At 43.1% G+C, this 17918-nt stretch overlaps 1 protein-coding gene across 2 annotated transcripts in view; it reads right to left on the bottom strand.

The window, feature by feature from the left end:
- Window positions 1-17918, bottom strand: part of usp40 (ubiquitin specific peptidase 40) — a 151460-nt gene that overhangs the window by 63165 nt on the left and 70377 nt on the right. For both annotated transcript variants that reach the window (XM_033024378.1, XM_033024377.1), the window contains exons 13-17: window positions 15262-15433; window positions 9699-9783; window positions 7097-7167; window positions 5156-5499; window positions 3056-3194 (exon numbers count right to left, since the gene is read on the bottom strand). In XM_033024378.1, coding sequence (XP_032880269.1) covers window positions 3056-3194; window positions 5156-5499; window positions 7097-7167; window positions 9699-9783; window positions 15262-15433 — 811 coding nt within the window. The remainder of the gene's footprint in view (window positions 1-3055; window positions 3195-5155; window positions 5500-7096; window positions 7168-9698; window positions 9784-15261; window positions 15434-17918) is intronic.

Here is a 17918-nt window from a genome sequence, read left to right as displayed (position 1 = left end):
GAACAGTTCATAACCTGAATGGTTTGCAATTTGGAAATGCAGCTGCCTGGTTGTGAACTGAGTTCCTGCGTAAAATGACTGCAGCCCACAGAGCGGCTGTCAAAACCACCTCACTGGTTTCCCAAACATTCACTCTTATATACAGGCTGTACATAAGTCAGGGAAGGACCTGCATACGGAATCCTGTTAGCTCTAGTTAATAGCAGTTCAGTTTAACCCCAAAACTATGTATTTAACAGTCAGAAAATTTTAATTATAAAGTTAACTCTTACACACCAGTGCCTGAAGGTCATTGTTATGGCAAATTGGCTAACATAAGAAACATAAGATAATGTAGGTCATCTGGCCTCTTGTGCATCCTCTGCCATTCAACAGGATCATGGTTAATCTTTTACTTCAGCGCTACTTTCCTGTACTAATGCCATTTATTTTCCAATTATTTCTGTCAAAGCTTTCCCCCTCTCTCCATCCCCTCCCCAGTTCTCTCACCAGAATTACTATCTCCGACTACATTCTATCTCTGTCCTGCCCACTCCCGACATCAGTCTGAAGGAGGTTCTCGACCCGAAACGTCACCCATTCTTTCTCTCCAGAGATGCTGCCTGTCCCGCTGTTACTCCAGCATTTTGTGTCTACCTTCAAAACAAAGTTTTAGATGGTTTTCAAAATAAATTAAATCTTCCAACCATTTGATTTGAACAAGATTATTGAACTGAAATAATTCTTAATCTGAGCGAGAATTAAATTAATTTGAGAAATAAATGTTTGTGTTCCATTAATTTCCTTTAACTCCATTCAAACTTGACTATTATATTTTATTACATTCAAATTCATTGTTGTGTTTCAATTGTTTTTCTTATCTTCTCCATGTGCTATCCAACATTTTTCCTACTACCAACGTTTAACTGCTATGGTAATGGCCCTGGGCATTTACAATCTTCCAATTTTATATATAGTTTCAGCATTAGATTACTGACTGTTTCAGGTAGTTTCTGTCTCCTTTATTGCTGCTTGACCTGCTTTCATTTTCTGTCTTGGTTTCTGGTTTCCAGCATCTGCTTACTCTAGTTAATAGCACTTCAAGTTTTCACTGTATTAACTTTATGCCAACTGCCAAGTTTAAAACGAAAGATTGAAAACATCTATGATTCATAGAAACATAGAAAATAGATGCAGGAGTAGGCCATTCGGCCCTTCGAGCCTGCACCGCCATTCAATATGATCATGGCTGATCATCCAACTCAGTATCCTGTACCTGCACTATACCTCCCACATCATGTTGGAGAGCAGGTGTAAAAGATGAAAAGTATCCAGAGTCCCCCATTGTACTAATTTTGTAATATCCACCATAGTATCATATGATTCGGTGATTCGGAGTACCAGAAGTGGCGGCGCTGCCTGGCAGCTGCAGCTCGCCTGCACTCCGTCTGTTTTTCCTTTTTTGTTTTTTCTTGTCTGTTTTAGTTTAGTTTCGTTTATTAGGTTGTGTAAGTGTGGGGGGGGGGGGGAGAAACATGGTTTTAGTCTCTTCCTTCGGGGGGGTGCGACTTTTTCTTGTCGTGTCCCCCGTCTCCGTCTCTGTCTGCGCTGAGGCCTAATGGCGGAGCTGGCGGCCTCGGGGCTGTTGGCGGCGTTCCGACGTTCCAACGGCGGCCCGACGGAGCTGTGGCGGCGTTCCAGCGGCGGCCCGACTTGGAGCTGTGGCGGCGGCGCGGCTTCGGGGCTGCTGCGGCGTTCCGCCGGCGGCGGCCCAACTTCGGAGGATCGGCGCGGGCCCAGTGGACGACATCGTCGGGAGCTCGCAGGTCACAGGTTAGTGACCTGTTTTTCTGGAGCTCCCGCAACAACAGCTTCGTCCGCTGGACTGGAGGGTGGCAGCTTCGATCACCCCGGGCCGCGGAGTTTGAACCGGCCGTTCGTGGAGCTGGATTCAGCCGCGGGACTGACTTACTTACCATCACCCGGCGGGGTCACAACATCGGAGGCCTGGATCGCCTCAGCGCAGAGGGAGAACAAGGAGGGAAGAGACTAAGATTTTTGCCTTCCATCACAGTGAGGAGGTGCCTGGTGAACTCACTGTGGTGGATGTTAAATTTGTGTTTATTGTGTGTTTTTGTTATTTTTATTATATGTATGACAGCAGGCACGAAATTTCGTTCAGACCGAAAGGTCCGAATGACAATAAAGGATACTTTGACTGACTGATAACTTTCATTCCTCCAGTTTTTTTTTCACCTCTCTTGTATCAGTTATTATATAGTAGTATTCCCAACAATAATTCATATATTTAGAATAAATTCAATGCCTCTATGACCGAGAAAGTCAGTTACCCTCTAAGTCACATATTATCATAATTTGGTATTATATCTCTACTGCGTCATTGTAACTGGGCCAAATGCTAGAACTTGCATTTAACATGGAAATCCTTTCACCACGCAGACAGCAGGCATTCTTCTGCAGGTGTGAAGGTTTGGGAGAATGAAAAGTTATCCTGGGATTGATCTTAAATGACTCGTCTTTTGTGATCAATAGACAATAGGTGCAGGAGTAGGCCATTCGGCCCTTCGAGCCAGCCCCACCATTCAATGTGATCATGGCTGATCATCCCCAATCAGTACCCCATTCCTGCCTTCTCCCCATATCCCCTGACTCCGCTATTTTTAAGAGCCCTATCTAGCTCTCTCTTGAAAGCATCCAGATAACCTGCCTCCACCGACCTCTGAGGCAGAGAATTCCACAAACTCACCACTCTCTGTGAGAAAAAGTGTTTCCTCATCTCCGTTCTAAATGGCTTACTCCTTATTCTTCAACTGTGGCCCCTGGTTCTGGACTCCCCCAACATCGGGAACATGTTTCCTGCCTCTAGCGTGTCCAAGCCCTTAACAATCTTTGCATTGCAGTAACTGTTAAAAATAATTTCTTTAAGTTGTAAACAGGTGTAATTGTCCATAATGACATGCATTATGTTTTAATGAGAAACTATAGCAAAAAAAACTGGTTTCACCCATTGTTTTAAATGGAAGCAACTTCAAAAGAAACACAGAATACCATTTACCATCTCCATAGTAACGGGAATGGTCACCACAGTCGCTGCAGTTTGTAGCAATCCCTCACCACAGTAATTCTTAATCTGTAGCCAGCTGCGATCTGTTTGTGGTACTACATTTAGAGGGATATCATTGGGACAGGGGACACTGTGAAATCAACAGAAAATGTGCCGTTAAATATATGGTAGTTTATTTGAATTCCAAACAAGGATTATTTTTTCTTGCACATTGATATAATGGAGGCAATAATTATAGCCAATTTCTAAATGTCCCTGAAGAACATGGATTTGTCTAATGTCTATTTCAAAAAAGAACAGAGTACAAGATTTGGGATGTCATGTTGCAGCTAGCAGCGCAAGGCATAGCGGCACCACATGGAGTATGTGTGCAGCTTACTATAGAAAATATGCAATTAAGCTGGGAAGTGCGTGGAAAAGATTCACAAGAATGTTACTGGGAGAGCTTGAACTATATGGAGAGACTGGAGAGCTGGGGATGTTTCCCCATGAGAGTAGGAGACCGAGAGGAGACTATAAAACCATGAGGGGCATAGATGAGATGAATGGTCAGTCTTTCCCACAAGATAGGGGAGGCCAAAATTACAGGACATATGTTTAAGATGAGGGTAAAATTTAAAGGGAACTCAAAGAGCAACTTTTCACACAGAGGGCAGTGGATATATGGAATGAGCTACCAGAAGTGGTAGAAACCGGTACAATTCAATGTTTAAATGACATTCAGAGAGATACATGGATAGGACAGGTTTAGATGGACACGTGAAAAAAATGCAGCCAAATGGGACTAGCTCATGCAGCCTGGAGTACATGGTTGAGAAGGGCTGAAAGACCTGTTCCTTGCTGTATGATGCTATGACTCTATAAGGGAGAGGCAAAAGCTTTGGAACTTTGGTTAATGGACTATCTGCATGGTAGGCTGCTCTGGAAAGTTAGATCGCATGGGATCCAGGGAGAGCTAGCTGGCTGGATAGAGAAATAGCTTCAAGGATGACAATAAAAGGTTGATGGTGGAAGGTTATTTTTCAGACTGGATACCTGTGACTAGTGGTGTGTCTTAGGGATCAGTGCTGGGCCTGTTGCGATTTGTTGTTACTTCAACGATTTGGATGAGACTGTAGAAGGCATGATCAGTAAGTTTGCAAATGACACTAAATAGAGCGGTGTCGGATGTAACGGAAATGGTTATTAAAAATTACATCATGATCTTGATCAGTTGGGCAAGTGAGCTGAGGAATGGTTAATGGACTTTAATGCAAGGTGTTGCATTTTGGGAAGTCAAACCATGGCAGGACATACACAGTGAATGTCAGGGTCTATTGGGAGTATTGTAGGGCACAGGGATCCAGAAGTGCAGGTACATAGTTACTTGAAAGTGGCATCACAGATAGATAGGGTGGTTTAGAAAACGTTTGGTACATTGACTTTCATCAGTCAGTTTATTGAGTATAGAAGTTGGGATGTTATGCTACAGTTGTACAATGCATTGGTGAGGTCACATTTAGTGTTAGGGTTTGGTTAACCTGCATAGGAAGGATGTTGTTAAGCTGGAACGAGTGCAGAGAAGATTTATGAGGATGTTGCCAGGACTTTACAATACACTACAATAATACTTTGGTTTAAACCAGCATCTGCAGTTCCTTCTTACACAATAAAGAACCAAAGCAAATAGTCTTAAGGTGAGAGGGGGGAAATGTAATAGAAGCTTGAGGGACAATGTTTTAAACAAAGAATGTGGTAGGTATTTAGAATGATCTGCCAGAGGAAGTAGTTGAGGGAGGTACAAAAACAATGTTTAAAAGACATTTGGACAGGAACATATTTAGGAAAGGTTTAGAAAAATATGGGCCAAAAACAGGCAGATGGATCAAGTGTAGATGTGGCATCTTGGTTGGCATGGTCAAGTTGGGCTTAAGGCCTGTTTTAGTGCTGTATGATTCTATGATTAACATCCGGTCACTAACTGATGACTAACTTCCCTTAGTGTGTCAGGGATTTAAGCAAATATATCTGCTAATGTTATTTTCTGATAGATTAAGTTTCTATAGCAAGCATTAGCTATTTTTACATAGATAAAATATCTCAACGTCTTACCTCAAGCCATTGTATTTCTGGTCTGTTGCTAACATTGAATCACCATCTTTAAGTCTTAGTTGTGCAAGAGTTTTGTGTGTATCTTCATTGTCACAAGCAACCCAATTTGAGGATGTTTTATTTTTGAACTTCCTGTAACAAAGTGTTAGTTCCTCTGGGGAAATTCCTGTCGACAAGGCTAAAGCTTCCCGAATGGAACCAAAACATGTGTTCCGGGTGAACACCTTTTGTGTCTCGCTGAACTGTACGATTTCAGTTTCTGATTTGCGTCTCAGGTGAGGATACAGTATGTTAAGTAGTAATGGTTCAAACTCCTCACCCATTTGTACATCCACACCACAGATCTGCCAACAGAATAATTAACATAAGATACTATGCAAACTGAATCTGTAATTTCTATATTTATACTGCAACTAGAGTGAAACAAAACTACTTAAGTTAAAATAAAGGATAAGCAAAATAGTACAACTAAAAATATAAATATTTACAGTAAAGAAATGTTGCAAGGTTATTTGATCTGTGCATGAATATGCCAAACCTCCCTCTTGATAACACAAACACTCACACACTGATGTCAACAAAATAGAGAGAGTACAGAGGAGATTTACTAGAATGTTGCCTGGGTTTCAGCAACTAAGTTACAGAGAAAGGTTGAACAAGTTAGGGCTTTATTCTTTGGAGCACAGAAGGTTAAGGGGGGACTTGATAGAGGTTTTTAAAATGATGAGAGGGATAGACAGAGTTGACGTGGAAAAGCTTTTCCCACTGAGAGTAGGGAAGATTCAAACAAGGGGACATGACTTGAGAATTAAGGGACTGAAGTTTAGGGGTAACATGAGGGGGAACTTCTTTACTCAGAGAGTGGTAGCTGTGTGGAATGAGCTTCCAGTGAAGGTGGTGGAGGCAGGTTCGTTTTTATCATTTAAAAATAAATTGGATAGTTATATGGATGGGAAAGGAATGGAGGGTTATGGTCTGAGCGCAGGTATATGGGACTAGGGGAGATTATGTGTTCGGCACGGACTAGAAGGGTCGAGATGGCCTGTTTCCGTGCTGTAATTGTTATATGGTTATATGATGTAGCATAAGCACAATTTGCTTGCTGGGTGTAAATATACAACAAATAAACATCATACTCAGATGTTGCATGCTGAAATTTACTAGCATGATAACAGCCCTTTAATAAATGTATGATTGGTTGGTGACTATCACTACCTAAGTGTGGTTCTGATGAGGAATGATTCTGCATAAAGGAAAAAAAAAATATCAATAGATACGACAACTATCCTCCAGATGTCAGCATTGTCTTAAGCATAATAACACTCTTTGGAATCTCATAATATGAAAGTTGTGGATTCCTGAGGAGCTCACAATCTAATGAAATTGTACTCTGTCATAGGTGCCATTTCAGAGAAACTACATGAGGTCCAGGAAAGAGCATTCACATCGCGACCCTGTTTCCACCAATCTTCCCACCACCACGCACAAGAAGCACAAGAAGCGACAAGACAGACACCATTGAATGCAGATGCCGAGAAGTGTGTTCAGCTCTGGCTGAACAACTTCTAATCTTGTGTGTGGACTCGATAAGAAGAAGAAGAGAACCTACATACCCACTACAGATTGATAATATGAATCTAAAAAAGATTTGGGAAATGAGTTGGGATAACACAACTTTTAGACAACATTTCCCAATTCCAACATTACACTGGCAACCTCACAGAGAGGTCAGTGAATAAATTGTGAGAAACATCTGTGCAATATATGCTTTACTGAAATATGTTGTTAAACCAGTATCAAACTATTCAATACCTGATGCTAAAACATGGCACCCAAATTAGAAAATGTACACTTTCACCACCAACATTCACACTTTGATGAATACAAAACAAAGATACAAAATAGGAAACTTATATCATAAACTAATTAATTGTTCAATACCTTGTTACCATCCCATACAAAAAGAATTGTTCCATCTGTAATGCCCAGACTGTGCAGAGAGCTGTGATCCTCTAGGTTGAGAAGGGAAAACTGCAATTAGTACACAGAATAGTACAACACAGGAACTTCAGCCCATAATGTTTTTGCCAATCATGATGTCAAATGAAACGAATCCCCTCTGATAGCTCATGACCCATGTCTTCTGAAACACCACCATTTTATCTGTTTCCACCACAATCCCAGGCAAAGTATTCCAGGCACCCACAAATCTCTGTGCTAAAACTTGCCCTGCACATCTCAATTAAACTTTCCCCCCTGACCGTAAAACTATGCCCTCTAGTGTTTGACATTTCCACCCTGGGAAAACAATTCTGATTGACTCCCCTATCTAGCCTCCCATAATTTTATAAACTTCTATTAGGTCTCCTGACAGCTACCAACATTTCAGAGAAAACACCCCAGGTTTGTCCAACAACTACTTATAGCTGGTAGACAAAAATGCTGGAGAAACTCAGCGGGTGATGCAGCATCTATGGAGCGAAGGAAATAGGCAACGTTTCGGGCCAAAACCCTTCTTCAGACTAATGTGAGGGCGGGAAGAAGAAAGGAAGAAGTGGAGCCAGTGGGCTGAGGGAGAGCTGAGAAAGGGAGGAGAAAGTAAGGACAAGAAGTCAATGTTCATACTGCTGGGGTGCAAACTGCCCAAGCGAAATAAGAGGTGCTGCTCCTCCAATTTACGGTGGTCCTCACTCTGGCCATGGAGGAGGCCCAGGACAGAAAGGTCGGATTCGGAATGGGAGGGGAAGTTGAAGCCCTGAGCCACCGGGAGATCAGGTTGGTTATTGCGAACCGAGCGGAGGTGTTCGGCGAAGCGATCGCCAAGCCAAAGCTTGGTCTTACCGATGTAGAGCAGCTGACATCTAGAGCAGCGGATGCAATAGATGAGGTTGGAGGAGGTGCAAGTGAACCTCTGCCGCACCTGGAAAGACTGCTTGGGTCCTTGAATGGAGTCAAGGGGGGAGGTAAAGCAACACATGTAGCATTTCCTGCGGTTGCAAGGGAAAGTGCCCGGAGAGGAGGTGGTACGGGTGGGAAGGGATGAATTGACCAGGGAGTTACGGAGGGAGCGGTCTCTGCGGAAAGCAGACAGGAGGAGATGGGAAGATGTGGCAAGTGGTGGGGTCACGTTGGAAGTGGCGAAAATGATGAAGGATTATTTGTTGTACGTGACGGCTGGTAGGGTGGAAGGTAAGGACAAGGGGGATTCTGCCCTCGTTAAGAGTGGGGGGGGGGATGGGGAGTGAGAGTAGAGTCACAGGGTATAGAGGAGACCCTGGTGAGAGTCTCATCTATGGTAGAAGAGGGGAACCCACGTTCCCTGAAGAATGAGGACATTTCCGATGCCCTGGTGTGGAACACCACATCCTGGGTGCAGTTGCAGCATAAACGGAGGAGTTGGGAGGAGGGGATGGAGTCCTTACAGGAAGCAGGGTGGGAAGAAGTGTAGTCCAGATAGCCATGGGAGTCAGTGGGTTTATAGTGGATGTCGGTCAGGAGCCTATCACCTGCGATGGAGATAGTGAGGTCAAGAAATGGTAGGGAAATGGTCCAGGTGTATTTGAGTGTTGGATGGAAGTTAGTGGTGAAATGGATGAAGTCAGTGAGTTGTGTGTGGGTGCAGGAGGTAGCACCAATGCAGTCGTCGATGTGGCGGAGGTAGAGTTCAGGGATAGGGCCAGGGTACGTCTCGAACAAGGATTGTTCGACGTACCCTACAAAGAGGCAGACATAGCTAGGGCCCATACGCGTGCCCATAGCTACGCCTTGTATTGGGAGGAAATGGGAGGAGTCAAACGAAAAGTTATTAAGGGTGAGGACCAGCTCCGCTGGCGGAGGAGAGTATCAGTAGACGGGGATTGGTTAGTTCTCCGGTCGAGGAAGAAACGGAGGGCTTTGAGACCCTCCTGGTGGGGGATGGAGGTGTAGAGTGACTGGACATCCATGGTGAAGATGAGGGAATGGGGGCCTAGAAAATGGAATTCCTGGAGTTGACGAAAAGCGTGTGAGGTGTCTTGAACATAGGTCGGGAAGGATTTAACCAGGGGGGGATAGGATGGAGTCGAGGTATGTGGAAATAAGTTCGGTGTGACTCGAACAGGCAGAAACAATGGGTCTGCCAGGACCGTCAAGTTTGTGGATTTTGGGGAGAAGGTAAAATCGGGCCGTGCCGGGCTGGGGAACGATGAGGTTGGAGGCTTGGGAGCCGGAGTTGATGAAGTCAGTGATAGTGGTAGAGATTAGTGCTAGAGATGGTGCTACTTATAGCTAATACCCTCAATTCCAGCACTTATCTTAGAATGCAATTAAAAGTGATCGTAGGAGGATAGCATTTGCAGGAATTATTCAAAGTTAATCAATGGTTTTGAAAAGGCAACCATTGAATTAGTTTTGGAGATTTATTCACTCATCACGAATGCAAAAAAAAGACACTATTCTTTTCCGAGTTATCTTGCTGCTAACAGTAAAGGCAATAATAATCTTTGGAAAGATGCAGTAATACTGGAAACAACTCTTTGCACTTTTTTAAATCTTTCTTCCGTACCTTTAAAGGTCTCATAAAGGTGAAGGCCCGCTGGCAATTGCTTGGCAAGAGTGATCACCATATCGCCCTTCCAGAAATCCAACTGCTGCAATGAAAGGTACTTAAATTTCATGCTGTTGTTGTAATTATATGCAGATCATCTGCTTTTTGTAACAACTATACTGCCAATCTGATGGGAATATCAATCCCTGGAACATTTATGATTTTGAGACACTTAAAAAAAGAAAAACAAACAAGAGAGAACAAGAACAACTCGGATAGAAAAATAGTGATTTATCCCAAGGGAATGGGGTTGGCACAGTAAAGAAAATACATGAGAGAATGCAAAAGACAGAGCAAGTAAATGAAAGATAGCTTGAGCGAAACAGGCCCAGACAGAAACACATGCATTCCTGCAACATCTTTTGCATTCGAAGGAGGTCCAGAGTATTTTATACCAATATAAATAGCTTAGTTTAATTATACATTGTAAATGCGCCTAGGAATTGTGCACACTTAGTGCCAGTCTTCAGCTAATCTGGTTCCTTTTATCTGAGATCAAGACACAGCCATGCACACCAGAAACTACAAAGAACATGCATCCCGAAAGTCATTCTGGGGATAGTGCCAAACACGTGCTCCAATACCAGTTTTGGCTCTAGTCAACCTGTTTTAAGTACAGCTACATCATTGGCATCCATCTGACAATGTGTAAAATTGCCCATGGACATACTAACTTCTGTACTCGTAACAATTTCATCAAGCCCAATTACCAATTTACCACATAGACACAAGAAACTGCAGATGCTGGTTTACAAAAAAAATACACAAAATGCTGGAGTAACTCAAGGGTCGGGCAGCAACTCTGGAGAATATGGATAGATGATGTTTCAGATCAGGACCCCTCCTCAGACCACCTGCAGCAGGGGATAGAATGCTGGAAGAAAGGTATGGGTGGGAAAAGCCTAGCAAACAATAGGTGGATACAGGTGTGGGCCATTTGATGGGCAGGTTGGATAAAGGCTAGTAGAAAAGATAAAAAGGGTGTGAGCTAGAGATAAAAGGCATGAAATGTGAAGCCAGAGGAAGGGACATAAGTGGAAGGTGATCAGGGCAAGGGAAAGGGAGAAATGGGAGCCTATCCAGGTGGGACACTGAAAAGAGAGAGGCAAAAAGAAACGGGGGATGGGGGATCATGGTTACTTAAAATCAGAGGTTGTAAGCCATCCATCCGGAACACAAAGTGATCTTCTTCCTATTTGCACGTGGCCTCCCACCAACCTATTTACCAAGCTCTTGAGTGATGTTCAATACTGCTTATAGTGCAGTCAAATGGCACTTACTCACCAAACAATTCCATTAATGATGTGCTAGCTCCAGACCCAGTTTTTGAAAAGTGGACCAGAACTAAAGCACAGAGTTTAGGTAAGAGCAATTTTTCTTGACTTCAAGTCAGTCTTGACCAAGTGCAGCATCATTGGGCACCAGGGGATAAATACTGCACCTATGACTTATACCTTGCATAAATGTATATGGTTGTGGTTACTGGATTGTAAACAAGTGTGCTTATAAATTATTGCACCAAAATTTGTGAGCAGAAATTTATGAGCAGTCAATGTCACATTCGGCAAAATAAGGCCAACATTCAGCTAGGTATAAGTATAGGCATAAGTAGCAAACGAAAATGTGCCACAATAGTGTGAGACACAGGCATCTCTAAAAAGGTATCATTGTGTAACCAATAACTAAAATATTTTACTACAAGCGATAGGCAGTTTGGGTATTTTGAGTGAGTGATCTCACTTTCCAAGATCTGCCTCTGATCTTTCACTCTACAAGTTGGTTTGTCTAAAAAAGTCTTCATTTTGCACCCTCTTTGGCTTTTACCCAAGTTATTCCTTTCCTACTACTTTCAATTTCTCCCTCTATCCTGCTTCAAGCCATTAACGGCCTACCCAATCTCCTCAATAATCTTTGCAGTCTGCTGTCTATCAGGCATTTTTTGGTGATCCTTCTGCCACCTTTTGTGCCATCTCCCAGTTTCAAATTTTTATTTAAGTACTGTCTCATTCTGTAACTAAATCTCTCACGTATGACAAATCTTCTGCTATCAAGTGTTTGATCTCATCACTGTATGTTCTTGAAGAAAGTACAACCAAATTTATTTGATTTGTTCTTTTTAAAAATTGATGTTGTGTATGTCTAATGAGCTCTCAATCCAAGCAATATTGATTCCTTCACGTGCCTTTCTGATTACTGCTATCAGATTTGTACAAAGTGTGTGGGAGATAATAAAATTGAAATTGTAGAGCTAGCTAGCATAAGAGGAAGAATATACAACGTGCACCAGATTTTAGGAGGGAAAACTGTTGAAGTGGGTGCAAACTGGTGCTGACCTTGCACCAGTTTCAACCCCTCCCCACCCCCATCCCAACCCCAACTAAAACTCCATTTAACTACCTTTGCAGTTCACAACTATGGATACCTCAAGCTTACACCCGTTTCTATCTCTAGCCTTTGTCCAACAATCTGTCTATTGGGACAGCCTGATGTCATCTGTGGCTGGCTGTGATTTGTCCTGTCTTTTTTCACTTCCAGCTTTTTTCTCACTCCTCCTACTACAATGAGTCTGAAGAACGGTAATGACCTGAAACATCACCTATCCATGTCCATGGTCAGATGCTGCCTGACCCGCTGAGTTACTCCAGCATTTTGTGTCTATCTTCAAACGAAACCAGATGCAGCTGTTGAATTATTGAGTATTGGGAAACAAACATAGGGGTACTGATACAAGTGATACTATTTCTTCATTGTACAAGACCTCACTGACTATGCTCCTATTGTAGGCAATATCCAGATACTGGAAACATAGGCCACAGCAACATTCTCAGTAAAGGCATCCAAGTCGGGATTTCAAAAGTTACCGATTTGGGGACACTCTGATTAGGGAAACAATTCAGAATTTTAAATTATACTAGACCAAGTGGGACCTGTTGGGTCCCGTCCCAACGCGTGGTTGAGGGGACGGGAGGGGGGAGGTGGGCCTGCGGCGTCAAACACACGCACTAACCACCACACACACGCACACTACCCCCCCCCTTGATATTATATTAATATTATAATTAATATTAAATAATATTTAATTAAGAGAGAGACAGAAGGAACTGCAGATGCTGGTTTACCAAAAAAGACACAAGGTGTTGCAACTCAGTGGGTCAGACAGCATCTCTGGAAGACATGGATAAGTAACATTTTGGATCAAGACCCAAATTCTTCAGATTTATTTAGTTAGCTAGATTAAAATCCCACAGATGCCTTAAAGGGATTTGAACACCTCTCTCTGGTTCCCTACACTATCAAGCACATAGTTTACTGATCAGGAACATTGACCTGTGGAGTAAATTTGACAATTCCAATTTAGAAAATATCCAATGTATAAAAGTTGTAGTAAATTAGTGGCTTTGGCACAAAGTAACTATGGGGCATTAGGAATCCTCAGCGTCAAAGGTGGATGGTGCTGCAAGGTTTGTAGTATAAGAGATCAGTTCCCCATCTGCTTGCTTCCATTCACATTCTGGAACCTGGTCTATGGTTCTATCAAACTGATTTTCCATTGTTTGTTTTATAATCATGACACAAATCCAAATTGAAGTCTGCAGACTGTTCATCTAAATATATTAAACATTTGTCTAACAGCAGTCAGGTTCTGGGACCTTTACAAATGTAGTGTTGATGTCAAATGTATTATAATGGAGCAGGTCAATGAATTAACTCCCCTTCCCATTCCAAAACTGACCTTTTCGTCCCGGGCCTGCTCCACTGTCAGTGTGAGGCCAAACACAAATTGGAGGAACAGCACCTTTTATTTCTCTTGGGCAGCTTACAACCCAGGGTTTGAACGTTGATTTATTTAATTTCAAGTAACGCTTTCATTCTCTCCTTTTCCCCCATCCCCCGCCTTATCCACTCATTCATAGCCCTCAACTGCACAGACGCAGCTAGAAAGGGAGAGGGAGTGGAGAGGGAGGGTGAGGAGGGTAGCGATGGAGAGGGAGAGGGGCAGAGAGGGAGGGGGTAGGGAGGGAGAAGATGAGGGGGGTAGGGAGGGAGAAGGTGAGGGGGTAGAAGGGGAGGGAGGGTAGAGAGGGGTAAAGAGGGGGAGGGAGGGTAGAGAGGCAGGGGGCGTGAGAGGGAGTGTAGACGTTTGAAGAACTCTCCCTGCCCCTCCACTCCCCCAATCCCTCCCTCACCTTTTCGAGTGGAGTCGATGGAGCTGGGCTTAACGGGTCCGAGCTGAGCGTGCGGGGCCGAACAGGTTTCAGCGGAGCCGAGCGGGTTGGAGTGCTAGAATTCCCCTCGTAGGGGGATAGAGAAGGAGGGGGAGGGGGTTGAGAGGGAGGTGAGGGGTTTAGAGAGGGAGGGTAGAGGGAGGGGGATAGAGAGGGAGAGGGGCAGAGATGGAGGGGTTAGAGAGAGGGAGGTAGAGTCAGGAGAGGGAGGGTAGAGATGGAGAGGGCGAGGGGTCCCAGCGGGGCCGAACGGGTTGGAGTGACCCTCGCTCCCGGAGCGTGCGAGGAGATTATGATGTCAGTCCGAATATTTTTCTTCAATATGGGTGAGCTTGAAGAACTTCAATTTTTTTTAAAACATTTTTAAAACGATTAATAACTTAGGAAATATAGGTTAAAATGCGACGGGAAAATATTTATCGCTTATATAGATGAGGATAGATTCATGTCAAAGGTAAGGAGCTTTTCCCAGAGAATAGCACCTGAAATAGGCGCCCAATTGGAGCCGTTAATGTTGTCAATAGATTACTTCAAGTGTGATCTGAAATGGTTTCTGCCAAAAACAAGTATAAGTTCTTTAAAAAATGGAGGGCTAAGACACATTCTTGGATATTAATTTGTTGAGTGCCATATTGGGCCATTGAGTCCCATAAAGGGATGTCAGTCCTGACATCTCTTTAAGAATGGCACACCAAGTTTCTTTGGGGGGGGAAAAAAAAATCCATGTTGCTATTAAACTCTGCCTCATGCGGGATCAGCACAGATGCAGTTACCTTTATGGTTTTACAGCTCCCATTGCTGTGTATATTGTGAGTTCAACAAAAACTGTTATTTTCCGATATTTTTAGTCATTTGTGTAAATCAAGAATCTAGTTAAGTGTACTAGATCGTATATTGTAAATATCCTTTAATTTGCTGTCCTCCAACTTTGTGTCCCAAGGGCTGTAAATTTAGTTAACTTTATTATCAGATACAGGTACAAAACTCCTGGTTTCACAATTAACAAAGTTAACCTGATGAAATAAGAGGGTCAAATAAGTTTAGAATCATTTTAGCAATATTGTTAAAAGGTGCTAATTTGTTTGTTAATTTTGGGTGGAAGAACTGTTAATCTGACTTTCTCAAAAGAGAATTAGATTAAATTGGGTAAAGCATAGAGAATGGACTAATTAGAGGGCATGTCCAAATGTTAAGCACAGAAGCAATGAGCTAAACATCTCTGCTCCACAAATTTCCTAAATAAGAACCCATATACTATAGTACATCACTGACATTAACAAATGTTGTGCACTTACCTGGAATATAGTCTGCATGAGATCACCAACCGTTTTTCTCCTGTCTATGGTTATTGTCAACACACTGTCCTTCTGGGAAGAAACAGGCTGTAAGGCACCATTTTCAAACTTATACATGGGACCCAAGTGGAGGTGGATTTCAATGTTATTGGCTGCAGAATCAAATTCTGCCCTGGATTTGAAACAGCATAAATGAAGATTTCATCATTTTTCCAAAAATGGAAATGCAAATAGTGAGGAGTAGTTCTGCTATATAAACCATTTCCCCTCAAACTTGTTTTAAACCAGATTGAATGCATTTTAAAAATAATCCCTCATTGTCCAAGATAGTTTATGTCAAAAGTATTGCAGAAAACTAAAAATTAAGTGACAGAGATGGCATGCACAATTCACAAATTTGGATGTTTCCTCCATATGGAGAACCTTGGAGCAGATATGAGATAAGGGGTCAACCAAATAAGAGTGAAATAAAGAAAAAACTCTTTACATTGAGAGGTGTAAATCTTTGGAATTCTCTACCTCGCAAGCCACAGATGCTCAACCATCGAATAGATTAAAGGCTGATGTTGATTTTTGGACACTAAAGGGCCTGTCCCACTTACGTGTCCTTTGCACGCAAATTACGCGACCTCGTGGTCGCGTTGAGGTGCACGGGCATCGTATGGCCACGCGAAGCCGATCCCACTTAGAAGCGCAGAGGGGTATGTAGTTGTGCGCGACATCGCGAGGGGCTCCGAAATTTTTGTAGTGAACGAAATCTTTGCGCGCCAACGGCCTGTCATGGAACTGACGGCCAAAGTGGGACAGGCCCAAGACACTGGCGCGACGCAACGTCTCACCTTCAACAGCAGCAGAAACAGGCAAACGATCGCCGAACTCGACCTGGGGCTCACGGCCGTTGCGGTCCGGATCCGTCCCCACTTCTACTCCCAGAGCGGAGCCAAGAAAATTGAAGATAGACACAAAATGCAGGAGTAACTCAGCTGGTCCGGCAGCATCTCTGAGTTACTCCAGCTTTGTTCTCCATCTTCAAATGACGTCACGCGCTCCAGACGGCTGTGCGTACACATGTAATCGCGCCCGACCTTAGCGAGACCGATGCAGCTCAATGCGAGCACGAAGTCGCGTAATTTGCATGCCAAGGACACGTAAGTGGGACAGGCCCTTAAGGGAATTAGAGCACACAGTAATAAAGCGCACAAATGGGTGAGCTACGAGCCATGATTTTATTGAATTGAAGAGCAGGTTCTAAGTTAGTGCCCTCCATAATGTTTGGGACAAAGACTCTGTACTCCATAATTTGAGATTTGTAATAGAAAAAAAAATCACATGTGGTTAAATTGCACGTTGCCAGATTTTAATAATGGACATTTTTATACATTTTGGTTTCACCATGTAGAAATTACAGCAGTGTTTATACATGGTCCCCCCCATTTCAGAGGACCATAATGTTCGGGTCACAGCAATGTCATGTAAATGAAAGCAGTCATGTTTAGTATTTTGTTGCATATCCTTTGCATGCAATGACTGCTTGAAGTCTGCGATTCATGGATATCACCAGTTACTGGGTGTCTTCTCTGGTGATGCTCTACCAGGCCTGTATTGCAGCCATCTTTAGCTTATGCTTGTTTTGGGGGCTAGCACACTTGAGTTTTCTCTTCAGCATATAAATGGCATGCTCAATTGGGTTCAGATTGACTTGGCCCCACAAGAATCTACCATTTTTTAGCTTTCAATAACTCCTATGTTGCTTTAACAGTATGTTTGGGATCATTGTCTTGCTATAGAATGAACCGCCAGCCAATGTTTTGAGGCATTTATTTGAACATGAGCAGATAGGATGTGTCTATACACTTTAGAATTCCTGATGCTATTAACATCAGCAGTTGTATCATCAATGAAGATAAGTGAGCCAGTACCTTCAGCAGCCATAAATGCCCAGGCCATAACACCCCCACCACCGTGTCTCACAGGTGAGGTGGTATGCTTTGGATCTCGGGCAGTTCCTTCTCTCCTCCATACTTTGCTCTTGGCATCACTTTGATATAAGTTAATCTTTGTCTCATCTGTCCATAAAACTTTTTTCCAGAACTGTGGTTCCTCTTTTAAGTACTTCTAGGCAAACTGTAACCCAGCCATCCTAATTTTGCGGCTAACAAGTGGTTTGCATCTTGCTGTGTAGCCTCTGTATTTCTGTTCATGAAGTCTTCTGCGGACAGTGGTCATTGACAAATCCACATCTGACTCCCGAAGAGTGTTTCTGATCTGTCGGACAAGTGTTTGGGGATTTTTCTTTATTATAGAGTGAATTCTTCTGTCATCAGCTGTGGAGGTCTTCCTTGGCGTGCCAGTCCCTTAGCGATTAGTAAGCTCACCAGTGCTCTCTTGCTTCTTAATGATGTTCAAAGCAGTTGATTTTGGTAAGCCTGTGTAGATTAGTCACTGTGTTTACAGTCTATGTTGAGCTATTGCAGATGCGGTACCTGGTGGAAGTTATCCTGCGCATGCGGTGCTTACCCAGGGTGTGGGAGTGTTAATAGGGGTTTTCGGTGACTGCGGCTTTATCTGTAACGTTACATCCTCGATAGTCATTCAACCAGGTTTGAAACTAAATAACTTGACATTATTTATGAAACCACAAACATGGTGTCAGAAGT

Source organism: Amblyraja radiata, chromosome 7 (assembly GCF_010909765.2).
Source record: "Amblyraja radiata isolate CabotCenter1 chromosome 7, sAmbRad1.1.pri, whole genome shotgun sequence".
Classification (NCBI taxonomy): domain Eukaryota; kingdom Metazoa; phylum Chordata; class Chondrichthyes; order Rajiformes; family Rajidae; genus Amblyraja; species Amblyraja radiata.
The sequence above is the reverse complement of the archived record's forward strand: the minus strand, read 5'-3'. Positions and strand labels throughout refer to the sequence as shown.